We start from the raw sequence: 24339 nt of genomic DNA on the forward strand, positions 1-24339 counted from the left end.
GGTTCCAGAGCCCACTCCATTGACTTCAAGAGGAACTACTGAACTCGAGTTTTCTAGAGAAGAAAGAGCAAGCAATTGGCGTTCACTGTACCAGGAAAGAGTGCAAAAGGGCTTTCCATCTTCTTGCAATTGTTTCCAAAGAACTGAACACTCCCTCCCTCCCTTGCTTCCCTTCCCTTTGGAAAAGGGCTCCGCGTTTGAAAGGGGAAACAAAACAACTCTGGCCAGTTTATTCCTAGTTTTCAATCAATTGTATCATAGATTCCAGGGAAGAGTAACAAGTTGTTCTAAATATGAGAAGGCTCATCTGGAGCTACTTAAAAGAAAAAATCCAACTCCACCAACGGCTGTGGCTGTACACACCCCAACCACATGCCTGGAGGGACGGGAGTTCCAGCACCAGCGCCCGGGCCTTGCCAGCAGCAATTAGAATTAAGCTGTTCTTGCACGACAAGCCAGATCAACCACATCCTGAAGACAAGCCTCATTATCAGGTCCTGGCTTCTTGGAGCATGACTCTACGTGTCTCAAGAGGAGTCCTGAGACTGGTGAGGACTTTCCAGAGGTCTGCGTATAATTCCAAAGAATTATAGGAGAAGACAATACACATCTTCCCATTTCTGAGTCACCCAAATATTAAGTTCTTCCAATTCAGATCTCTGGCTAAAACTTCGGCCGTTTCCCTCTGTCTTCAGCAGAGAAGGCAAGCCCTCCATTCTTTGTTTCTCCCTACTGGATCCTAATTTTATTTGAGAAATAGCTTTTATTAAATATTTGGTTTTATTGAACATCTTTTTATATATTGTTGATTTGGTTTATTGTATTTGGTTTAGGACTTTTGCATCTATGATTAGGGGTGAGATTTGCATGTATCTTTTCTGTTGCTATTCTTGTTAGGGTTATACCAAACTCATTAAAGAATTCCTTCTTAAAAAAATGTTTTTATTGACTTTTTTAAGAAGAGAGGAAGGGGGAGAGAGAGAGAGAAATATCGATGTGAGAAACATCAATTGACTGCCTCTTGCACACCTCCTACTGGGGATTGAGCCTGCAACCCGGTAATGTGCCCTGACTGGGAATTGAACCAGCAACCTCTTGGTGCACAGGACAATGCACAACTGAGCCACAACAGCTAGGGAAAATTTTTGTTTTTTGTTTTAATCAGTCTTGCCAAAGATCTGTTTATTTGCTTCATTTTTAAAAGAAAGACCTAACTTGTGGCCTTGTTGATCCTGTTTATTACCTATTTTTTTTAGGTTTATGTTGCTGTTCTAAGTTCTTGAAACAGTTGCTTAGTCTTTCTTATAAGTAATAGATGTAAGAAATAAAATTTAAGTACTATTTTAGCTGCCTCTCACTTTGATACATAATATTTTTATTATTGTTCGGGTTACATTTTTGTTATAATTCCTTCTCAGACCTGAGTTAATTTCTAAACATATATGGATCTTCTAGTTATGTTTTAATTTTGGTTTCTAACTTGATTGCATTGTAGTTTGCACTGCATAACAATCTTTTTTTTTTTTTTTTTGTGGTACGTGCCCCTAGTGGGAACCGAATCTGGGACTCTCTGGTCCACAGGCCCATGCTCCAACCGCTGAGCCAAACTGGCCAGGGAATTTTTTTTGTTTTGTTTTATTTTGTTTTGCATAACAATCTTTAGAAATTTGCTGAGATTCACTCCCTTGCCCAGCATGTGGTCAATTTTTTAAAAAGTTCCATGTGCTTAAAATAAATAAATAAATAAATAAATAAATAAATAAATAAATAAAAAGCAGGTGTTAGACAGTGTTCTACAGATGTCCATTATACTGAAATTATTAAATGTTTAAATCTTTTATATACTCACTTTTTTGATCTATCAATAACTGAGATGTTAAAATCTTCCACTACTAGATTACTTATTTTTCCATATAGTTATCAGTTTTTGTTTTATGTATTTTGAGGTAATGTTATTAGATACATACTAATTAAGAATCTTTGTAGTTTTCTGGAGAATCAAGTAAACATGAAATTATGCATTGATTCTCTCTAGCAATGCTGTTGATTTGAAAACCTATTTCCAGGACCACTGAGGTGCACAACTCCAGGAAGGTTGTGAACAGCACACCCTGGGCCTAGTCTGCTTGGTATTTCAGAGAGGCCTTAATTTTGCTGGTTTTCATTACAGTTACACCAGATTTAATTTGGTTGGTTTATGCTTGATTTATCTTTCTTATCCTTTGTTATATCCTAAATTGCTGTCTCTTGTCAGCTTACGGCTGAATCTCTCTTAAAAGTCCAGTTGGACAGCCAGGGCTGGTTTGCTCAGTGGTTAGAGTGTCGGCCCGTGGACTAGAGAGTCCCAGGTTCCATTTCCGCTAAGGGCACGTACCTCGGTTGCAGTTTGTCCCCAGCCCCGGTTGGGGTCGTATGGGTGGCAGCTACTCCATGTGTCTCTCTCACATCAATGTTTCCCTCTTTCCCTCCCGCTCTGAAATAAATGCAAAAATGTCCACGGGTGAGCATTAAAAAAAAAAAATCCAGTTGGACAATTTGCCTTTTTTTCCTGGAACATATAACCTATTTATGTATACTGTACTTACTGACACATTTAGATTCCTACTATCTTATCTTGGATATTTTGCATTTTTCTTCCTCTCACCTATCTTTTATGGATTATAGACTTGCTTAGAAACTACATTCTGTTTATTTTTTTTAATCCTCACCCGAGGGTATTTTTCTATTTTATCTTCAGATAGAGTGAGAGGAAGGGAGAGAAACATCAGCGTGAGAGGGATATATCGACTGGCTGCCTTCCCCACGACCCCGACCAGGGCTGGGAATGAACCACAACAGAGGTACGTGCCCTTGGTCGGAATCGAACCCGCGACTCTTTGCTCTGCAGGCAGACATTCTACCACTGAGCCAAACTGGCCAGGGCCATCCTGTTTATTTTTTAGTAGTTAATTTAGAAATTTTTAGCACATGTACTTAACATACCAAAGTCTAAAGTTAATCAATATACTTACCTTCCTCCTGTAGGACATAAGGACTTTGAGATGTTTATTCCAATCACCTCCCTCCCTAATTATCTATTTTCACATATTTCAGTTTTACCATTTTTATAACTCTATACTCACCTACAGTCACTTTGTTTAGATGATATATGTATTTACCACTTTCTTCGATCTACATCTTTTGCTGCATTTCAGACCTTCCACATGGGATCATTTCCCTTCTGTTTGTGCAACAGATTTTGAATTAAAATGTCTTTCACCCTTGTTCTTGAAAGAGTTTCACTGAATACAAAGTTCTAAGTTCACAGTTAACTTTTCACAGCACTTTGAAAATATATTTCATTGTCTTCTGGCTTATACAGTTGTTGGGAGAGAAGTTAGCTGTCAACTGAATTGTCTTTTCTTTGGAGGTAATCAGTCTTTTCTTCTTGGATGCTTCTAAGATCTAAGGTTTCACTAGGATGTGTCTAGACATCGATTTCTTTATCCAGCTTGGAACAGGATACTAGAATATTACAAACACTCTGATTAAAGCTTGAGTCTTTAGTGTTATCTTGGAAAGTGCTGATTTAGACAATATGCTCTGCTAGGACTTAGAAGACTCTTGGTTAGTCAGAAAGGTGGGGGGCTCAGGCACTGATGGAAGTATTGATTAGGGTGCTATCCATATTTGCTTTCAGTAAAAGGAAGGCCCAGTCTCAGTAAAATACATAATCTCCAGCACATTCTAAGGCTGAACCAAGCAGAGCCTCCCTTCCCATCCTTGTAGGGACTCTGGATCTGGGTGAAAGAATGGCTAATGGTGGGGTGCAGGCCCTCCTAGATGTGGTGCTTGGAAGCCCTCTGCAGGAGCCAATGAGGATCGGTACAGGCTGGGAAGTAGGGGTGCAAGCCCTCTGCAGGAGCCAGTGAGGATCGGTACAGGCTGGGAAGTAGGGGTGCAAGCCCTCTGCAGGAGCCAGTGAGGATGGGTACAGGCTGGGAAGTAGGGGTGCAAGCCCTCTGCAGGAGCCAGTGAGGATGGGTACAGGCTGGGAAGGAGCATAAGTCCCAGAGACAAGCTGAAGCAGGAAAGCCCTGAACCATTTTGCTCTGTTTTCACTTTGTAGAACATGCGTCACCCGGTTGCTTTCCTTTGTAGCTAAATAAAGAAATACTTCTTAGGATCAAATAAGCCAATTTACTCTCATTTAACAAAGTGTTTTATTCAAAAGCTTCTCAGCACCATCTAGTTGTCAGAAAGAATGGGTATCACCTTTTCCTGCCCACCCAACTCCCAAATCCAGAGGCAGAAATTAAACCACTTGGCTAGAGCACCTCCTAATAATTGTAATTCAGATCATGATAAGGTCTGGGTTATCCTTTCACCCCACTTCCTCCAAGCCTCTACTTAACCCTGACTCAAGTAGAGCTGTCAGAACAACAGGAAGGAATCATGTTGGACTTGATCAATCTCCCATTCCTGGGCTCTCAGAGGTGCATAAAATTACCTCGAAAGAACTGGATTCAGTGACTGCCATCCAGGAAGGACACTGATACTGCCAGGCAGCATGCAGTTTCGAGAGCTCGAATCGTAAGGTAACCCTCCCCCCAACTCTACTCTAGGAATAAGCACAGGTCTGCTCTCCACACTCCCCAATTGCTCATCCTCTCCTGTCTCACTGAAACAGACACTGAGCCAAACCTTCTCTAGACAGAGTTAAGAAACAAGTACAGCTGATTAAAATGCTGAGAGATCCTGAGCTGTTGGAGATGAGGAGATTAGATAGGGTGACCTGATTTTTCCCTTTTATTTTCTTTAAGAATATTTTGTTTCAACATAAAGCACGCTTCCCCGAGAGGTTCCTGGAGGAGAAATCCAAGACTATGACTGTGTCCTGTCATAGTCACAGTCACCTGTGTAACTTTGGCTTCAGTTCCTGGATCTGTCCTTTGCAGCTACTCCAGGTCCCACGGGAGGAGGCAAGAACTGGAGGCAGTGTCACTTGGCCAAAGCCCCCATGGGGTCCCACGCTGGCAGGACAATGGGCTCCTGATCTAACACAGCTAGCACCTCTTCAGGGACATGTTTCCTGTCCACCACCACTTCGTAGACATATTCCGAGAACCACTCGTCAGTCATGCACAGGTAACCTGCAGGAAAGAACAGCCTCATGAGTCCAGAGGGCAAGGGCCAAGGAGCAGAAACCCTATGGACACTATAAAGATGCCTTTTTACAAAACTAGCATTTGTACATTTTTTTTTGCTTTTCCATCTGTAATCTCACTGAGTCTAAGTCTTATTAGCAGTTCTGGGAAGCACACGGCACAGGCATGGCTACCTTCTTACCAATTAGAAATCTGGGGCTCAGCGTAAACAAGTGAGGTGCCACCACACAGGTGAGGCCCAGAGCTAGGCTTGGACCAAAGGCACCTGCAGATCCTGTGCCGTTACACTGTCCTGGCTGCCTCCTTGAAGGTGACTGGATGACCCCAGAGTTAGGTGGAAATGCTTCTGTTCATACAGCCGTACCAAGGGGGTTCGTCTCCAGGGTTAGAAGGGGAAGCACTCAGGTTCCACTCTTACTCTGCCCACCTCCTCAGCCCTGGCTGCTCTCCTTCCTTCCTCTCTATCCTACAGCCAAGGAAGCTGCTGGGGGAATCCTGAGGGTGCCTCGTCATCATTCCCAAGTAGCCACTCATTTGCAGATGATACTACGTGAATCAAATGATAACAGTCCTCGCTCTCCTGGGAGGAAACCTGTGACGAGGAGCAGGCAGAACTGGAAGACCGAGACAGCTGCTTGGCTGGTTTATGGGTCTCTCCAGTGGGCAGGTCCATAGGCACAGCCGAACTAACAACCCAGGTTGAGCTCAGCTGAGAGAGTGTAGTGTCCTCACGCATCCAGCTTGGAGTCTTAAGAAGATCGGCTTGTATCTCAGGTTCCACTAAGACAACACAAGCTCCCCTTCAGGAACACACTTCCAACACACTTAAATGAGGGGAAATGCTGCACCTGAGCCATTGTTAATATAGAGCAAAACTAAAGTGAGAGACGAAAGTGCGGGTATTTAAAACAAGACCGGACCCCGGCTGGTTTGGCTCAGAGGTTAGAGCATTGGCCTGCGGTCCAGAGAGACCTGGGTTCGGTTCCCACTTAGGGCATGTACCTCAGCTGCAGTTTGTCCCCAGCCCTGGTTGGGTCATGCAGGTGGCAGCCACTCGATGTGTCCCTTTCATGTCGATGTTTCTCTCTCTCTCTCTCTCTCTCTCTCTCTCTCTCTCTCTCTCTTTCCCCTGCTCTATCTGAATAAAAAATGGAAAAATGTCCTCAGGTGAGGATAAAAATAAATAAATAAAACAAGACCAGGCCAGGGAGCCAGCACAGAGCACAAACATGCACCTACCCAGGACACCGCATGCACCGCCCACCCGGGCCCACAGGAGCCACCGGTACCAGCACTGGCATCGTCCTTTCTGGCACCTGCTCTATACCAGACACGAGCCAATTTTCTCTGGAAGTACTTGTGCAAATCTAGGCCTGTGCTGTATCATTTCTCACTCCACAGGACCGAGGAGAGGATGCAGGTATCACTCCGAAGGCGGCCCTCCTAGTGCCGCAGTTCTTGAACTTCATGGGCCCAGGACCAGACTGTACATTGAGAACCCAGAAGTTGTTTATGTGGGTTACAGCTACTGATGTTTATTGTAATAGAAATTAAAACAAAGTTTAAAATACTAATGCATATAAAAATAAAAATTTAAAACCCACAAATATAAATGATACATTCTTAGGAAAAAATAATTGTATTTCCCCAAACAAAATAAACTTCAGTTAGAAAAGTGATACTGTTACAAATTCAATGTCTGGCTCACAGCAGAGGCTGGGCTCTCGCATTTGCCTCCTGTGTTCAATCTGTTCTTTTGGTGGAAGCAGACGGAGAAAACCTAACCTCAGACAGAGGCGAGGGAAGACCTTGCAGACCTCCTTAAAGGGTCCTCAGACTGCACTCCAAGAACTGCTGCTCTAAAAGCAAGACTATTATTATTATTTTAAATTATTATTATTATTAAATCCTCACCCAATGATACTCCTCCATTTATCTTCAGATAGAGTGGGAGGGGCAGAGAGAGAGAAACATCGATGTGAGAGGGACACATCAACTGGGTGCCTCCCCCACATGACCCCGACCAGGTCCAGGGATGAACTGCAACCGAGGCACGTGCCCCTGACTGGAACTGAACCCTCAACTCCTTGGTCCATAGGCCAATGCTCCAATCATTGAGCCAAACTGGCCAGGGCTATTTTAAATTATTAAAAGCAACAAGGGCCCTGGCCGGTTTGGCTCAGCAGTTAGAGCATCGACCTGCGGTCCAAAGAGACCCAGGCATGTACCTCAGTTGCAGTTTGTCCCAGACCCCGGTTGGGTCGTGCAGAGGCAGCCACTCCATGTGTCTCTCTCACATCAATGTTTCTCTCTCTCTCTTCCTCTCTCTCACTCCCACTCTATCTGAACAAAAAATGGAAAAATGTCCTCGGATGAGGTTAAAAATAAAAGCAACACAATAGTAAGTCTGATTTTGTGAGCTAAATGGTGTGACAGAGGACATTATTTAACTGAAAACACAACTGCTTTGTGAGGTCATCTATGCCCAGGCCTGCTCCTGACCTGTGACAGAAGTCAAAGCCCAGCATGTTTACCCTCCCCAGAAAACGCCCTGGAAAGTGCTCAGGGAAGGACTCTGACCCAGCCAGCTGAGGGAATGCAGCCTGTTCCCTGATGCCGGCCCCTGACCCAGGCTCCTTGGCTCAGCGAGAGGTACAGGGCAGGAGAGCACAGACACACTGTAGCCCGAGCTGTTTCTGGTTTCTGTCTTCAAGGTATCTTTTCTCTCTTCAAATCTTCCAGAGGCCCTGGCTTTGCTGGTGTCAGTCAGTCAGGACCTGGCCCTTACTTACCATCACCTGTATTCTTGCCACTGAGTTCTAGCATCCAGAGCATGGTCAGCTGACGGGCCAACCAGCACCATTTCTTGCTGCATCCTAAATAACTGCTGAGAAACTCAATATCTACCTTCCCACAAAGGAACCTCCAGTGGGCAGCAGACCAAATTACTAAACACTACACCGTTGAGACATGAGTCATCCTTCCCCTTACCATAATGCAGGCCGAATGAACCCTCAGAGTAGCACTGGACAGTGAGGCAGGTGAAGGACGGAGGCAGAGTCATGTAATAAAGTTCTGTGTCCTTATGACAATACTATCACCACACAATCAAATGAGTCTCCAAAGAATGCACAGAGAAAACGGATAGTAGTACATCTACACATCTTGTTCCAAAAGCAGATCAGATTAAGTCCTCACAAATTAAAACTCCTATCAATCGCAATCCACCCTTTCAGTGTCCCTGCCAAGAGGACCTGTTGTGATTAGTCTCTCTCTTCAGGATATGAGTTCTCTGGGGGCCCACAAAAACCTCACAGTCTAGGGGCTGCCAAGTAATTGCAGTCCGAGTAGATAACGAACTTGTGACTGCTGTAACTGTTGATACTGCGTGTCTTGGAGTTTGAGAAGATTAGGATCAGTGTGTCTGAAAGCCAAGTGAGTAAGGGTAAGGGAGCAGCCAAGTCCCCACTCGGCAGCTTTAAAGGGGCCATTCTGTTGGAGGAAAGATGCAGCTTCCAGCCCGTGAATCCTCTGGCCATTAGAAAAAATGTTCCCCGAGGAAAAGGGAAAAGAAAAGGAAAACCTGCTGCAGGGATTCCAAAGTTACATTTAGGGAAACAAATAGATAAATGGATAAAGTAAGTCAGCCTTAGGAACTAAGGTAAAATTAAATTTTACCTGAACTTTAATGTCTTGTTTACATGCAATGAAAAAGAAATTGAGTAAGTAAACAGTCCCGCAAAGAAACCGGCAATGTTTCTGTGTTGTTAAGAGAAAGGGCGGTGCCGGTCTGCAACGGGCAACAGTCTGAGAACAGAGCTCCAGGATGGTCAGGCCACACCCACTCGACAGCAGAAGGTTTCGAATGGGTTAGTGCAAGGGAAGGTTTAACCTTGGGCTCCCCGCAGATTTCCTTTTCCAGTGGGGGCTGCCTTTTTCTAATGACCAGAGGGCTCGAAGATACAACTTTCCTCAAACCAAAGTGGCCACTTTACCGGAGAAAACTGTTTTCTGAAATCCTACCGAGATCTAAGACTAGATCAAGGTGACGTATATATTACCACTTATAAATTAGAGGTATTTTATATTTTTTTCTGACTTTGTTCTATGAAGCATTTCACCTCACTAATAAACTATTTGTGGTTAATTTTTTGTTGTTGCTGTTTTGAAAACAGAGTGTGATGAAATTTTGTCACCTGTTCTGCTTGGATGGGTCTGTCTGGCACCATGGACTTCAGAAAGCTGGACTACTGAGGCCTCATCAAATCACTGCGAACCTTACGCCTGATGATGATAACTCCAGTCTGAAGAAAGTTTCCAGAAGAGAAAGCAGAAACCTCGCTCACACTTGTGTCACATTTCACACTTCCTAATAATGAGTGAGAAGCCACTCCACAGAACATTAGTCATTTAAACTGAAATTGCAAAGACTACGTAGTAACATGGAAAAATGTTTCAACGTGATCCAAGTGAAGTATATAAAATGGTATATCCTGTATGATTGATTACAACTATGTTACAAATTAAGATATACGGGATGGAGAGGGGGGTTTGAGAAAAACATAAATAAAATGTTAATTTTATACCATAGGGCAGGTGATCCCCCCCCCTAAATTTCTTAAATGTTGCATAGCTTTTTGAGTCCTCAAAGATTAGTCAAATAACTCATGCTCATTATAAATAATTTTGGAAACACAGGAGAAGATGAGGGAGAGAAGGAAGAAGAGGAGAAGAAAGGGGAGGATTAAGAGAAGACAAATATAAATTTTAAAAGTGTCTACAATCCCATCACCTTGGGACAAGACCTCTTCCAGTTTTACATAGATCTTGGGTAGTATCTACATGTAGACTCTATACATTTAATAAAATCGAGATATCATACATGCTCTTTTGTGTTGTTGTTGTTAATCCTCACCCGAGGATATTTTTCCATTGTTTTTTTTTTTTATCCTCACCCAAGGACATTTTTTCATTTTTTTTTGTTGAGAGAGAGTGGGAGGGAGAGAAGAGAGAAACATCGATGTGAAAGGGACACATCAAGTGGCTGCCTCCTGCACGACCCAACCAGGGCTAGGGACAAACTGCAACCAAGGTACATGTCCTTAGCGGAAACCGTACCCGGGTCTCTCTAGACCGCAGGCTGACGCTCCAACCGCTGAGCCAAACCGGCCAGGGCTTCCATTGATTTTTAGATAGAGTGGGAGGGAGAGAAACACTGATGTGAGAGAGACACATCGATTGGTTGCCTCACGCATGACCCCGACTGGGGCCAGGAATCAAACTTGCAACACAAGTACATGCCCTTGACTGGGAATCGAACCTGCGACCCTTTGGTCCGAGGGCTGATGCACTAACTGCTGAGCCAAACTGGCCAGGGCTATACATGCTATTTTATTACAAAGTACCACATATGCTGTTTTCTAATACTGCTCTTTTCATACTGATTAAAAATAGTACATCTATTTACATCATAACGTCTAAGTGCTGAATTTTATGGGTAAACTGAAATGTACTTCATCAATTCCCTGCTACTGGAATCAGGATTATTTTTTCATGCTTAGGAACAACATGGCTATAAACATTTTTGTAACTAAATCTTTGCTACATCCTTAATGATCTTTATCCTCACCAATACTTGGTATATATAATTACAGCTTTCTCTTTGGGTCCAATCTGAACGTGTGTGTGTGAGTGTGTGTGTGTGTGTGTGAGTGTGTGTGTGTGTGTGTGTGCGCTAGTTTTCTTTTGTAAAGTGCCTGTTTGGGACCTCTGCCTATTTTTAACTGGAGGAGAAGGAAGAAGAGGAATAGTGTGTGGGGGGGTGTTTGCCTTTTTCATAATAATCATTAACAGTGCATTATATATTTATATATTATAACAATGGTTGCAAACATTTTTCCAATTATGTCATTTGCCTTCTAATTTAGTTCATCATATTTTCTAATCTATTAAAACTTTTTATTTTTATAAAGTCAAACTTATCAATCTTTTCCTTTATGGCTTCTAAATTTGGTATTGCATAAACATTTTTCTGCTATGATAATGAAAAAATAAGAGAAAAAAGTAGGCTAAGCAGTGAAACACACACTCAATGAAAAACTCATCAGTCATTAAGGCGCTGACACAGTCTAGTCCTCAGTTATAAACATACACACTTTTAATAGATAACTGAGTTGTGACAATCTATCAACCACTCCTGTTGGGTACCCAAAGCATGCTCTAATACCTTACATTTATATGGAGTAGTGATTTTCAATGGGTGTGCCACAAGAATTTTTAAAACACGCAAACCTGACACTACTAGTCAGTGTGCCATGGCACACACGTTTTAAAAATTCTTGCAGCACACTGGTTAAAAATCGCTGATAATGTTGCAAATGTGCAAAATGACACAATCCCTATGGAATGCAACTCTGCAATATCTAGAAAATTTTCAAATGCATTTACTTACCCTTTTCACCAAGTAATGCTATTTCTGGGACTTCATCCTATAGACACATCGTACTGGCATGCACACAGTATGAAATATGCATTCTGTATTTATTTATGCACAATAACAACTGATACTTAGCTATTACTACGTGTCAGGCACTACTCTAAGCATTGTGAATATATTGATTCACTGCAAGATTGTTTGCATCAGCAAAAGATTGGAAACCACCCAAGTTCTAGTAACAGGGGAACTGGTTAAATAAACTGTGGTACATCCAGACAATGGACGACAATGAAGCTGTACTGGTATGGAAATGTACGAATAAGGAAACTCAAAGACGTGCCGTTGAGTGAGTGAGAGCAAGATGCCCAGCAGGGTATGAGGTATATGCTGCCTTTGGTGCACTGCAAACCCTGGAAAGATGTAAAAGAAACATACAGAAATGGTAACCTGAAGAGGAGGAGGGGAAGTGACAGAGATGGAAATAGGATCACACACACACATACACATCGGCAGGGAGCTGACACTTCACAATACAATCTCCTATCTGCTATCCTTGTTTTGATTTTAATCTTCTCAACAACATTACAAGGCAGGCAGGGTTGGTAAGAGTTGTCAAAAGTCACGCAGCCAGTAAGTAAAGCCACCCGCAAATCCAGGTCTTATATTCAGTCTTTTTCATGGGGCTCAGCTTCCTCCAATAGAGCACTCAGCAGCAAAGAGGCTGATAGTTATGGCTTCAACAACAGATAACAGCATGTAATCTAGCTTGGGCAGTAGGCTGTTTAGAATCAATTCCATCTGTTTATACATCCCACATCAGTGGTCATGTGTCCGGTTTTTGTAGGGTCCATTTATGAGGAGTTTTGCATCTTTAAACCAAAGAGATGCCATGAGTTCTAAGGGCATGCATTTAGAAGTATGGAGAACAGCATGGAGTAAGGGATACTGTTACAGCTGGATATAAACTATGGCCTCTTTCAGAAACAAAGTTTGGGAAGATAGCATTTCCCTGGTAAGTCTACTCAGAAAGAGGTGAAGTGGAAAGTGTGGTAGGGAAAGAAAGTTGTTTTGGTTTGTGGGTTGTTGTTTTTTGAAACCATCAAACCACAGCAGAGTTCAGTCAGCAGAAGTCGACACTTCCTGAGGAAGTGCCCTCTGTTATGGGGTCCAGAAACCAACCACCTCGGCTGAGCAAGAGGGGGCAACACGTCCACCAGACTGAATTCCCTCCCCCTGGACCAGGGAGCATGATCCCAGGCAGGTCTGAGAGCACACGGTTCTGCCAGGGTCTTGCTGCTGGACGGGAGAGGAAAGTGTCACCCAAGGTTCTGTTTTCCTGCAGAAATTCAATGACTTCTCTCTGTCTCCCAAACTATCACTACTCCTATATGTTCCTGGTTTTTGATCACTCCTCAAGAGCTCCATGGATGGAAGCCACACTATTCCTTGGCCTCAGACCTGCCTAGAGAAGGCTCCACATGCCAAGAGCTACCCTTCTCGGCTGCTGTTTCCCTGGCAGGCCTCCTGCTTCCTTTCCAAAAAAGCCACAACCCTAACACTTTCCCTAAAACTCCACTCACCCCTGAAGACTCGCTAAGGAGTCTTCGCATTTCCAATCACCATCTCCCTTGTAGTTTATCCCCCATATTATTTTGCATTCATTCTTGTGTTTATGGTCTGCATAACTTGTTCTTATGATACATAACTGACACCTTATAGAGCAGGATTTACAGCCATAGTTGTCCCAGTCTCGGTTTCCCCCACCCCCCAGCCTCTGAAAGAATTAAGTACTAATAGATTGCTGATGTGACATAATAGGACCTCGGGGCTTCCACCACCCCTCCACCTCTCTGAAAGTTTCCCAAAACTGTCTTAAAATCCAACCCCAAAGCCTTTTCCATGACTCATTTTTTGACTGCTCTGCTGCAGTACTAGTTACGACCAAGTTCTCTGACATCATCCAGTCCCCTGGCTTCTCTCACTCCTCCCCTCTTCCAATAACCTCAGCCTCGATGTCTTCCTATTGTTTCCCCGCCGAGGGAGCCCTCCCTGGTTCTTCCCCTTTCTGGCATCTGTTTTCTTGGAGAAATCATCTCTTCTTGTGCTTTTCTCAGGTCACTTAGCCCACATCTTCCAGTCTGAGGAGCACACCATGAGTGTCACTGTGCCACAGCACAGCCCTCTTCACATTCCCTGTGTCTCCTGTGAGTAAGCACAAATTCCTCTAAGAGCCAGAGACATTCATTTCACTGTGTTCTATGCATGGTTCCCTGCACCCCATCAATAAGTGTGAGGTGATGCTACAGCTAATGGTTTTCACTCAGCAGCAGGTTTCTTCACCTCCACTGCTTCTCACGTGAACTAAGCCCACATGACGAGTCGTCATCCAGTGAACTGGTGATGCAGCACAACGGCTGCACCAGGGTCCTGAATTCCAGGAGATCTAAAGCTAGAACCAGGGGTAAGTTAGGCAGCCCTCCTCTAGAAGGGAAAGGTTAAGGAGCCTTATGTTCTTGTTCTCCTGTCCTTATTTGTGTACAGATTACATTAACAATAATAACAGCGATAGCTAATGTTTCTGGGCACTTCTTATATGCCTGGCACAGTTCTCACAGCTGAGGTGAGTACGAGTACAATTCCCCGTCAAAGAAACGAAGGCTTAGACAGGTTCACTACCATGCCCAAAGCTACACAGACCAAAGCTGGGACTGCCAGGATGCGTACCAAGGTACTTTGGCTCCACATTCTGAGCTTTACAACCTCTATCATTCTCAAACCAATGCCAATAAGCACGGAGACAATCTGGTGAAAATAACAGCTCCTCTTCACAGGAGAAAGCACACATACACATAAACATCTATACTAAGTGGGAGAGGATTTCTCCCTGAAACTGAAGCCTGGTTGCGGGCCTCTGTGCCATAGTTTGTCCCCTCTCACAAAGAGTAGGCCTCCCCTCATCATACAGTTTGATAAGAAACCAGCAGTCAGCCCTGGCCAGTTTTGCTCTGTGGTTAGAGTGTCAGCCTGAGGTCCAGAGAAACCCGGGTTCAGTTCCCGCTAAGAGCATGTTTGTCCCCTCAGTTGCAGTTTGTCCCCGGCCCTGGTTGGGTAGTGCGTGTCCCTTTCACGTCAATGTTTCTCTCTCTCTCTCTCTCTCTCCCCCGCTCCCACTCTATCTGAACAAAAAATGGAAAAATGTCATCGGGTGAGGATTAAAAAAAAAAGAAAGAAACCAGCAGTCAATCTGAGAGCACATGCTTCCTGTTCCATTCAAATGAATTATTTTTAGTTCATGCAGGCTCTTTAGTTAATAAAAACGGAGGATGAGAAGTCCCTCTGCACAAACTCAGATACCCGCACTGGATGGTAGCAGCCCTTTTCTCAAGTCCGCGGACAGGAAAACCCCGAGGTGACATAACACATTTGTATCTTGCCCTTTTCTAGGAAATCAGAAGCCTCTGCTTTTAGCTCACGTAATTTTCTCATTTCAGCAAATTCAGCTCAATATTGTCTATAATTTACATTATTTGTGTTAGGAATCCAAAACTGAATCTCCAACAGACCTGCAAATAATGAGTTTTCTTTTAATAAGTAATATACATTTTTAGGGAAGCTGCCTGTGTGAAATTAAGAAATCTGAATCCCAATTCTCTTTCTGACACTGTGTAAATGAATAAGTCAAAACTTCTCAGTAAGTTTCAGGGTTTTTAAAAAATACACCTTAAAAAAAATACTTTGATTGATTTTTACAGAGAGAAGAAGGGAGAGGGAGAAAAACATCGATGTGAGAGCAGAACACTGTTCAGCTTCCTGCATGCCCCCCATCAGGTATCTAGCCTACAACCCAGGCATGTGCTCTGACCAGGAATTGAACCAGCAACCTTTCAGTGCACCGGATGATGCTCAACCAACTGAGCTACAGGGCCCAGGGCTCAGTTGTTGCTTTTCAAAACATAAAACAGGGGTTATAATCGCTCGTGTTGATATCTTGAGTTATACTACACTGAAGTCATGAAGAAAAAGAAATACAAATACATGAACAAACTTTGAATTCTTAAAAAGCAAGATGTTCTGAACTACATATCCCGAGTCCCTCTGACAGAAATATGGAATATTTATCAAACTCTTTAGAGTTATATAACAGTATACAAGCTTGAAAACTGCTCAAACATTTCATTTGATGGATACAGACAAACTGTAGGACCTCATAAGGAAGCAGTAATTATCTATGTTACTGAGAGAAATGTAAAACCACAAGGAGTTAAATTCCTGTGGAGCATCTACAATCAAGAAAGTGGTGCCCTGGCCAGTTTGGCTCAGTGGTTAGAGCGTCGGCCCACAGACCAGAGAGTCCCGGGTTCGGTTTCCACTAAGGGCACATACTTCGGTTGCAGTTTGTCCCCAGCCCTGGTTGGGGTCATGTGGGTGGCAACCAGTTGATGTGTCTCTCTCACATCGATGTTTCTCTCTCTCTCTTCCCCCGCCCCCCTCCTGCTCTATCTGAAGGTAAATGCAAAATGTCCTTTAGTGATAAAAAAGAAAAAAAAGAAAGAAAGAAAGAAAGAAAGTGGTAACTCTCTCTCCCGGTTCCACAATGGAATATTATGATGACTATGATGAATCTGGTGCCTTGCTGTGGGCATATGTCTCCAAAATCACATGGGGTAATTTGTCCGGCGCGCCAATTAAAGGCCACACTACTGGAAGCAGAAGTCCAGATATAATCTGAATCAGGCATATACATTTTTCTCCAGATTAAATCTCTAATATGCCAAAGTCTCTATAACTGAAATCATCAAAAGACTCTTTTAGGAGGAAGTCTGGAAATTTCACTAAAATGAAAGCAGGAACAGAGAGACTTATTTATAAGAAAAGATAAAGAATGTGGGTTAAAAACAATTTCAAATAAAACATTAATCTTGATTCAAAATGAAAACCAGGAGAGACAGAATTTTATTTTTTCCTTTATTGATTTTAGAGAGAGAGGAAAGGAGAGGGAGAGAGACAGAAACATTGATGAGAGACAACATTAATTGGCTGCCTCCTGCATGCCCCCCACTGGGGATCGGGCCTACAACCTGGGTGCATGGGTCCGACACTCAACCACTGAGCCATACCGGCAGGACTTTTCTGAGAATTTTTGTGTATATTTGAGCCAAACTAAAAAGATCAAGATTTTCTTTCAGTGACTATTGAATAGAGAATAACATTTGCCCTACCCTCACGTAAAAGTTATTTAGCATGTTAAGAAACTAAATGAGCTTTAAAAACTGTTATAATCCACACCCACAGCTCTGCTGTGCCCACCTTCAGGCACCTCAAGACTGCATGAGCCAATCACAAAGAAGTTCCAGGTAAGACTGGCTCATTAGAGAGACCATCTAAGAATTTAACTTATTAACTACCAAAAACACTTTGTTAGCAAAGGCAGAATGTTGGTAACTACTGAAACTGGGTGATGGACCCATGGGAAGGGGGTGTCCTTAATACTATCCTGTTTACTTTATATAATTCTTGAAATTGTCCATGATAAAAAAAAAAAAACAAATAACTTAAGAAAAAAAACAAAAGACATATTATAATGCAGCATTTGCAAAATAATTCTGGGTTTAGAGTGATTACATACAGTTTTTCACTTGCCCAACTCAATGTGCTACCTTTAGGCATAAACCCTCACAAGCTGCCCCAGCCCTCCCTCCTTATCCATATTCCCAGCCAGAATGGTGCTTTAAGAGCCCTTTCTCCTGACATTCACACGATGTCTTCAGATCCTTTATACAGTTTTATGTTCCCTCAGTCACTAGTTTCTAGTCAAAAAAGATCATGAAGTATGTTATTTCCCTGAGTGGACTAGATGCTACTAGAACAGAAAAGCTGAGAGGAAGCACATTTTAGTGGTTAAGAAAGTAGGCTCTAGTATCCAACTAGAGTCACCTTGGTTTAAAGATTATGCTCTTCTTTGATGAAATTTTACAAACTACTTTCTCTAACAAGCCTATAAACTTTTCAAAATGAAAGGAAAATATATCAAGTTCCAAGGTCTGTTCCAACTGTGAAGTCTGTTTCTGACACGATCCATAAACAAGTTACAAAATGCATAGTCAAGCATTTCAAGAAGCAGAGGAGGAAGAAAACCACGTTGGTTGTCCAACATGTTATATTTGCATCCAATTTTCAGTCCAGCTAAGGAACTAGAATTCATCAACATGAAGTAATCCAAAAGGCCCAGTAAGACAAGAATTAATTTCTCCTTTCATGTCTCTTGTGATCAGAAGGAACCTTTGTCCATTTTGTAAAATAGGTTATTTGATTTACTTAGTTGTCTTTGGACAGGAAGGACCATGAACATGACCAATAGGGGAAGACTATAGCCAAGACTAGGCAGAAGGCAAGGGCAGCCTGCCCAGGTATCTCTCTGCTCTCTTTATCTCCAGCTTGTATTATTAACACTGCTTTTTCAAAAACCATCCATCTTAACAGGCAGAAATCTCAAAGAGAATGGTAACAAGCTATTAACAATGTTATCGATAGAAAAAAAATCCAAGCAATGCTGTAAGGTTGCCCCGTCTTCCAAGAGAACACAGAGGTTCTGCCTCAGACATGCCAGCCAGTACCCACCAGGATGACAGACAGGAAGGCTGGGAAAAACACACATCACCAGCATAACATACTATGCACTCAGCTAAGGTCAGGCCAAGTGTGCCAATTAAATTAGATCATGTTTTCTTTCCTTCCTTCCTGTTAAGTCTTCATTACCAAGAAATACATAAGAATAATTTATTTTGGCTTTGAATGAACTATTCCCTACCCCCACTCAGTTCAATTTCTTATCTGCTGGCCCTCTACTGAAATGCTTTGTTCTGTATAATCTCAGGCATTTCAGTTATTCAGAAAAACAAAAAAGTTACTTTACTCTTAACTGGATAGCTGCATATTTCACTAGAATGAATTATAGGCAGATCATCAGGATCAAGACCCCAGCTCTCTTAACATACAGCTTTCTGTATCCGCAGGTTCTGCACCCATGGTTCCAACCAACCGCAGATAGAAAATATCTGGGGGGGGAAGTTATGTTGATGCTGGTGTGTACTATATAGTTAGACGTACAATGGTTGTATCTGTACAAGAGATGTACAGACTTCTTTTCCTTGTCATTATTCCTAGGATACAGTATAACAACTATTTATAAAGCATTTACATTATATTATGTATATAAGTATCTAGAGACGATTTAAAGTATATAGGAGGATGTGTGTAGGTTATATGCAAAGACACCATTTTGTATAAGGGACCTCCACATCTGCAGATTTTGGTGTCTGAGGGGGTCCTGGAACCAATCCCCCATGGACACAGAGGAACGACTGTAATAACAGAATTAGTCAGTAAAAGCAAAAGTTGCACTGAGTCGGAGTAGAGAAGTAGTTAAATGGGAAAAAAAAATAATAAGTAAAGTGGCCAGAATCCTCTTTAAGAGTAAGTATTTAGGTTCCAAGTAATAAAAACAATAACTCACACTACCCAAGACACTGAGCATTTGCCTGGCTTTTAAAGTGTTTATCTTTTTTTAAATGGATATCACTGCTATCTACAAATAGTGACTAAAGTCACAAGAAGCAAGCCAACTGATCTGGGCTCATCTAAACAAACCATAACTTAAGTCCTTTCCCTAGACACCAATGTCTATGATAATAATCCAAACTACAGGGACCAAATTAGATAAAAAATGAAGCAATCTATAAAAGGTTCATCTGAAGCAATTACATTATGTTTTAAAACGTTACGAATAGCCCTGGCCGATGTGAGTCAGTGGTTAGAGCAAATTGTCACAGGCCTGATTCCTGGTCAAGGGCATATGCCTGGGTTGCAGGTTCGATCCCTGGCCCCGACTGGGGCACATGTGGGAGGCAACCAATCGATGTGTCTCTTTCACGTTGATGTTTCTGTTTTTGCTCTCTCTCTCTCTCTCTCTCTCTCCCCCCTCCCTTTCACTTTCTCTAAAAATCAATGGATCGCCTGAGGTGAGGATTAACAAAAAAATAAATAAAATTTTACAAATAGTACATCCTTCCAATTCAATATAAGCTATTACCATGCATCCATTTCTTAACTATCATCAATTTAAGGCTATAAACATATTGTAAATTGTTTAGTTTTAAGCTTTCTGCTAGCTTTAAGGTTTACAGCCCTCTCTACATGGTCCCAATGTATATTTGTCGCAGAATGAAACTCATGTTATAAAAAATCACCAATTAAAATATATGTTGTAGCCTGGCCAGGTGGCTTAGTTGGTTGGAGCATCATCCCATACACCAAAAAGGTTGTGGGTTTGATTCTGGGTTAGGATACATACCAAGGTTGTGGGTTTAATCCTCAGATGGGGCGCATGCAGGAGGCATCCAATCGATGTATGTTTCTCTCTCACATCGATATTTTTCTCTGTTTCTCTCTCTTAAAATTAATAAACATATCTGCAGGCGAGGATTAAAAAAATATCTAAAAACAAAAATGTTGCACTCTTAATACATAAAAATAATTTAACAAGCACCATAGAATCACAGAACAATAACAGAAATCACAGAAGGGGGCTGCTCAACTATCTTATGATGAACAGAAATGCACTAATAATGCTTATTGTTTACATATAAACACGGAGCTGTTAAGTTTCACAGCAGATCCCAGGGACAGTTAGCCAAAACCCACCAATGCTCATTTCATGGGAAGATGTAAAGACTTGGAACAGCAGATTTAATGGCCTTCAGGTTTTGGCCACCACATCTAAGCCCGTGCTGCTCAATCGCAGAATACTGTCAAGCTCAAAACTCAAGTTAATAGGCTCTTCAAAGACAGAAGTTTTCAAATTTAAACTACTGAAGCTCCATCTACTCAATTCCAGAACTCCACATTCCTCCTCCTCTACCTTTCCCCTTGGAAATCCTAGAGCTCTGAGGAACACAGCTGGAAAAATCATTGTTCTAAACATGGAGGGAGGCAACAGGCAAAGAGTTAATGTGATCTCTACTTTCTTTTTCTTTCTTTCTTTCTTTTTTTAAAGACAATTTCTGGCTGATCCCTGCTTAGGTGAGATATATGCTGAAGTTTGATTCCAAGTGTCTGGGTATCTTACTAGCTTCCCTACCTACTTCCTCCCAGTCTTCTATTTAGTCTAGTGAGCTGTGGTTGATGTGTTTTTGCTAGTCGGAATCCACTGGCTAAAAGTGAAGAACATAAAATCTGAAAAGAGCTGCTACAAAATGCCACAGCACACAGCACACACACAAATACATGCTCATATGCATAACACTCTATAGTAGTCACCACCTTTGGACTGAAATCCTAAAAATTAAAGCATAAGAGCTCCTTAAAAGGTTTTTATCTACTATGAAAAACGGCCTTTAAAACTATAGTCTCACCCGGCCAGTGTGGCTCAGTGGTTGAGCGTTGACCCATGCAACCAGAGGTCACTGGTTCGATTCCTGGTCAGGGCACATGCCCAGGTTGTGGGCCCGATCCCTCAGTTGGGGGCATGCAGGAAGTGGCCAATCCATGTTCTCTCTCATTGATGTTTCTATCTCTCTCTCCTTCTCCCATCTTCTCTCTCTAAAAATCAGTAAAAAAAAATAATAATAAAAATATGATCTCAAAAATATGCAAGAAAAAAATACCCTAAACTGTTAATGGTGTTCTGTGAGTAATAATATTAGAGATTTTTCTTTCCTTTTTTTTATCTATATTTTTTATTTTCAACTCATATATTACCTGTGTGGTTTCTTTTTAGTCTAATTATTATAATTTACTTATGACTTCTGCCTGGGTTTTGTCGGAATAAAATAGTTCTAAACAGTAACCAACACATTCTTTTCCTCTGCAGACTTCACAACTCCTGGAGTCTTCAATAAATGCCTAAAGTTTCCTGACGATCCCATTCTACAACTCAGAGGCTCTGATTTTCTAGATGAAAATGCACTAAATGCTATGGCAAAGGGCACTCAACCTTCTTACTTGCCAACATGTTCTGGTACAAAGAGGTCCAGTAGAGTCTGCATGACATGAAACCAGTGCCAGCCCATCTTGGTCTCAGAGTCAACTTGGGGTTTCAGGCATGCTATTTTGGTCACAGGGACCCTGGGGGCAAAGTGGATCCTCAGCTTTTCCTCTAGAACAGTCTATCCAGTGGGACCAATTACTGAAAAAAGCTCCACAGTAGGGCAGCTTTCTACCCATCTCTTGAGGCAGACAGCAGAGCAGACTCTAGGTACCCCGAGTTTGTATTACCAGCTTAAGCTCACCTTTGTGGCCATTGTCTTCACCCCATGAATTCTCCACTCGCCATTTCACGAATACACCATCCTGATCATCCTGCAAAAGAGTGGATAAGAGTGGATAGTCTGAAACCAGATCCCTCCTGCTGACATGTCATGTTAATTTTAGCTTTTCTTCAGCCACTCAGAAGAAATAGCCTTCTCTGTATAGCCATGATATAATTACATGATCAGGACCACGTCTTTTCTACTATACCTAAAGGGATACTCCAACAGAAGTGTTTGAAGCTCCTGGGGTGAGAATGCAATGAACCTAACAAAGCAATCATACTATTTTCTCCTTCACATGCTATACAGAAAATAAGCATATTAAAATGCTAGTTGGGCCCTGGCTGGTTTGGCTTAGCGGTTAGAGTGTCCGACCGCAGACCAAAGAGTCGCGGGTTCAATTCCGGTCAAGGGCATGTACCTCAGTTACAATTTGATCCCTGGAAAAATACTCTTGAGTGAGGATTACAAAAATAAATAATAAACAAACAACTAAATAAAATCTAGTTGGCGCCCTGGACACTTTGTCTTAGCAGTTAGAGCATCAGGACTGAAGGGTCCCAGGTTTGATTCCAGTCAAGGGTTCGATCCTGGTCCCCGGCTGGGGTCATGCAGGAGGCAACCAATCGATGTGTCTCTCTCATATCGATGTCTGTATCTCTGTCTCTCTCTCCCTGCCCCCCTTCCTCCCCCACTTCCTCCTAAAATCAATGAAAAAAAATATCCTCGGGCGAGGATTTAAAAAAAAGCTAGCTGGCTAAGAAAAATGAAATATTAAATTACTAAAAGCAGTGAATATCATCTAAAGTCAGGACTCATGCTTTTAATTGATCAGCATTCTTTGCAAAGGCATCCCAATATATTTCAGAAATTATTCTAGATCTGGTCAGTTTAAGAAAGAAAACAAACACATTCTCATCATACTGCCTACTTTCCTACTTAGGGGAACCAAGTACTCAATCTCCAAATGTGTGCTTTTACTGATCCAGTTACACTAATACTGCATTTAATAGAGATTGAACAGCAAAGCAAAAATAAAAAGACTATTTTCATATAGTACCTAGGCAGTACTACTGTTCTCCTTCTTCTATCTTCGTTAATGAAACAAGTTCAATTTTCATCTTTTTAAAGGAACAATGATACATATCATAAAAGCCTTTACTTCCAGTCTTTACTATAGTGACACAGAGAGGGACAAAAGAAAGGCTCCATTTGGGAAAAGACTGTCTTCTCTTTCATGTTCAGCCAGGGCATTCACTAGTGTCAAAACAACTTAAATCTTTGTGGCATGAGAAGAAAGCTGGCCACTGTATTATCTGCTAATGATTTCATCTGTTAACTCCCACTTGCACAAAACTGCGTGAGTCTCATTTAGGGATCTGACTCTATTCTTGGCAGTTTTCTTGGATCTCAGAAATTTTCAGTCTTAGAAATAGCCAACAACCAAACCCACAAGTTTTAAACACTCTTATCTGTACTACCCCTTAATTTTAGCCCCAGGTACCTTCAAGAGTACATCATTAAACTATACATTCTAAGACTAGTCTGTTAAATGTCTGTTTTGGTTTTCTGCCCCCCCCCCATTGTAGTCCATCTTCACTTTCCTTTTAAATACCATTGTCAGAATCTATATTACCTAAGGTCATTTATTATAAGTTTGAAAATGTTTCTTCCCCTTTCCTTGCCAATGAATTCCTGCACATGACCTAGTTCAAGATGTTCTGTCATCTATAAATATAGAATAATACCTAGACCTCCCTCATAGGGATTCTAAAAAATCAGCACCAAGAAAGAACATCCCAGAATACAACTACCAGCATTTACCTTTGCATTACCATTCAAATGCAGTGCAAACTAGTTTTAGTGGTCAAAAACTCAAACTGGAGTCCTGGCCAGGTGGCTTGGCTGGTTGGAGCATCATCCCATACACCACAAGGTTGTGGGTTCAATTCCTGGTCAGGGCATGGATAGGAGGCAACCAATGGATGTTTCTCTCTCACACTGATTTTTTTTTCTCTCTCTCTCTCTCTCTCCCTAAAAAAATCAATAAAAACATATCCTCAAAAAACAAAAACAAAACAAAACAAAAACAAAAACAGTCCTGGCCGGTTTTGCTCACTGGTTAGAGCGTAGACCCTTGAACCAGAGTCGCAGTTTTTATTCCGGTCAAGGGCACGTACCTCAGTTGCAGTTTTCTCCCTGGCCCTGGTCGGGGTTGTGCAGGAGATAACCAATCGATGTCTCTCTCTCACATCAGTGTTTCTCTCTCTCTCTCTCTCCCCTTCCCTCCTTCCCTCCCTCCCACTTTATCTGAAGATAAATGGAAAAATAACCTTGGGTGAGGATTAAAAAAAAAAGAAAAAAACTCCTCAACCTGGAGGGAAGAGAATAATCTCATTATAAAATTCCAGCTGAGATCATGTAAATTCTGCTTTATACTATATGCATG

The 24339-nt window shown here is 42.0% G+C and overlaps 1 protein-coding gene across 4 annotated transcripts in view; it reads right to left on the reverse strand.

The window, feature by feature from the left end:
- Window positions 1–3150: 3150 nt before the first annotated feature.
- Window positions 3151–24339, reverse strand: part of BLMH (bleomycin hydrolase) — a 47398-nt gene continuing 26209 nt past the window's right edge. Inside the window, exons 11-13 of one of the 4 annotated variants that reach the window (XR_004960385.1) lie at window positions 21870–21939; window positions 4896–5132; window positions 3151–3220 (exon numbers count right to left, since the gene is read on the reverse strand). Coding sequence is in view for 3 of the 4 variants with exons in the window: in XM_036269337.1 (XP_036125230.1) it covers window positions 4981–5132; window positions 21870–21939 (222 nt within the window). In the remaining variant the exon portion in view is untranslated. Of the gene's footprint in view, window positions 3221–4183; window positions 5133–21142; window positions 21181–21869; window positions 21940–24339 lie in introns of those variants that run through there. The other 3 variants (XM_036269337.1, XM_036269339.1, XM_036269342.1) reach the window with 3 other exon arrangements.

The sequence above is a fragment of the Molossus molossus genome, unplaced genomic scaffold (assembly GCF_014108415.1).
Source record: "Molossus molossus isolate mMolMol1 unplaced genomic scaffold, mMolMol1.p scaffold_m16_p_19, whole genome shotgun sequence".
NCBI classification, from domain to species: Eukaryota; Metazoa; Chordata; class Mammalia; order Chiroptera; family Molossidae; genus Molossus; species Molossus molossus.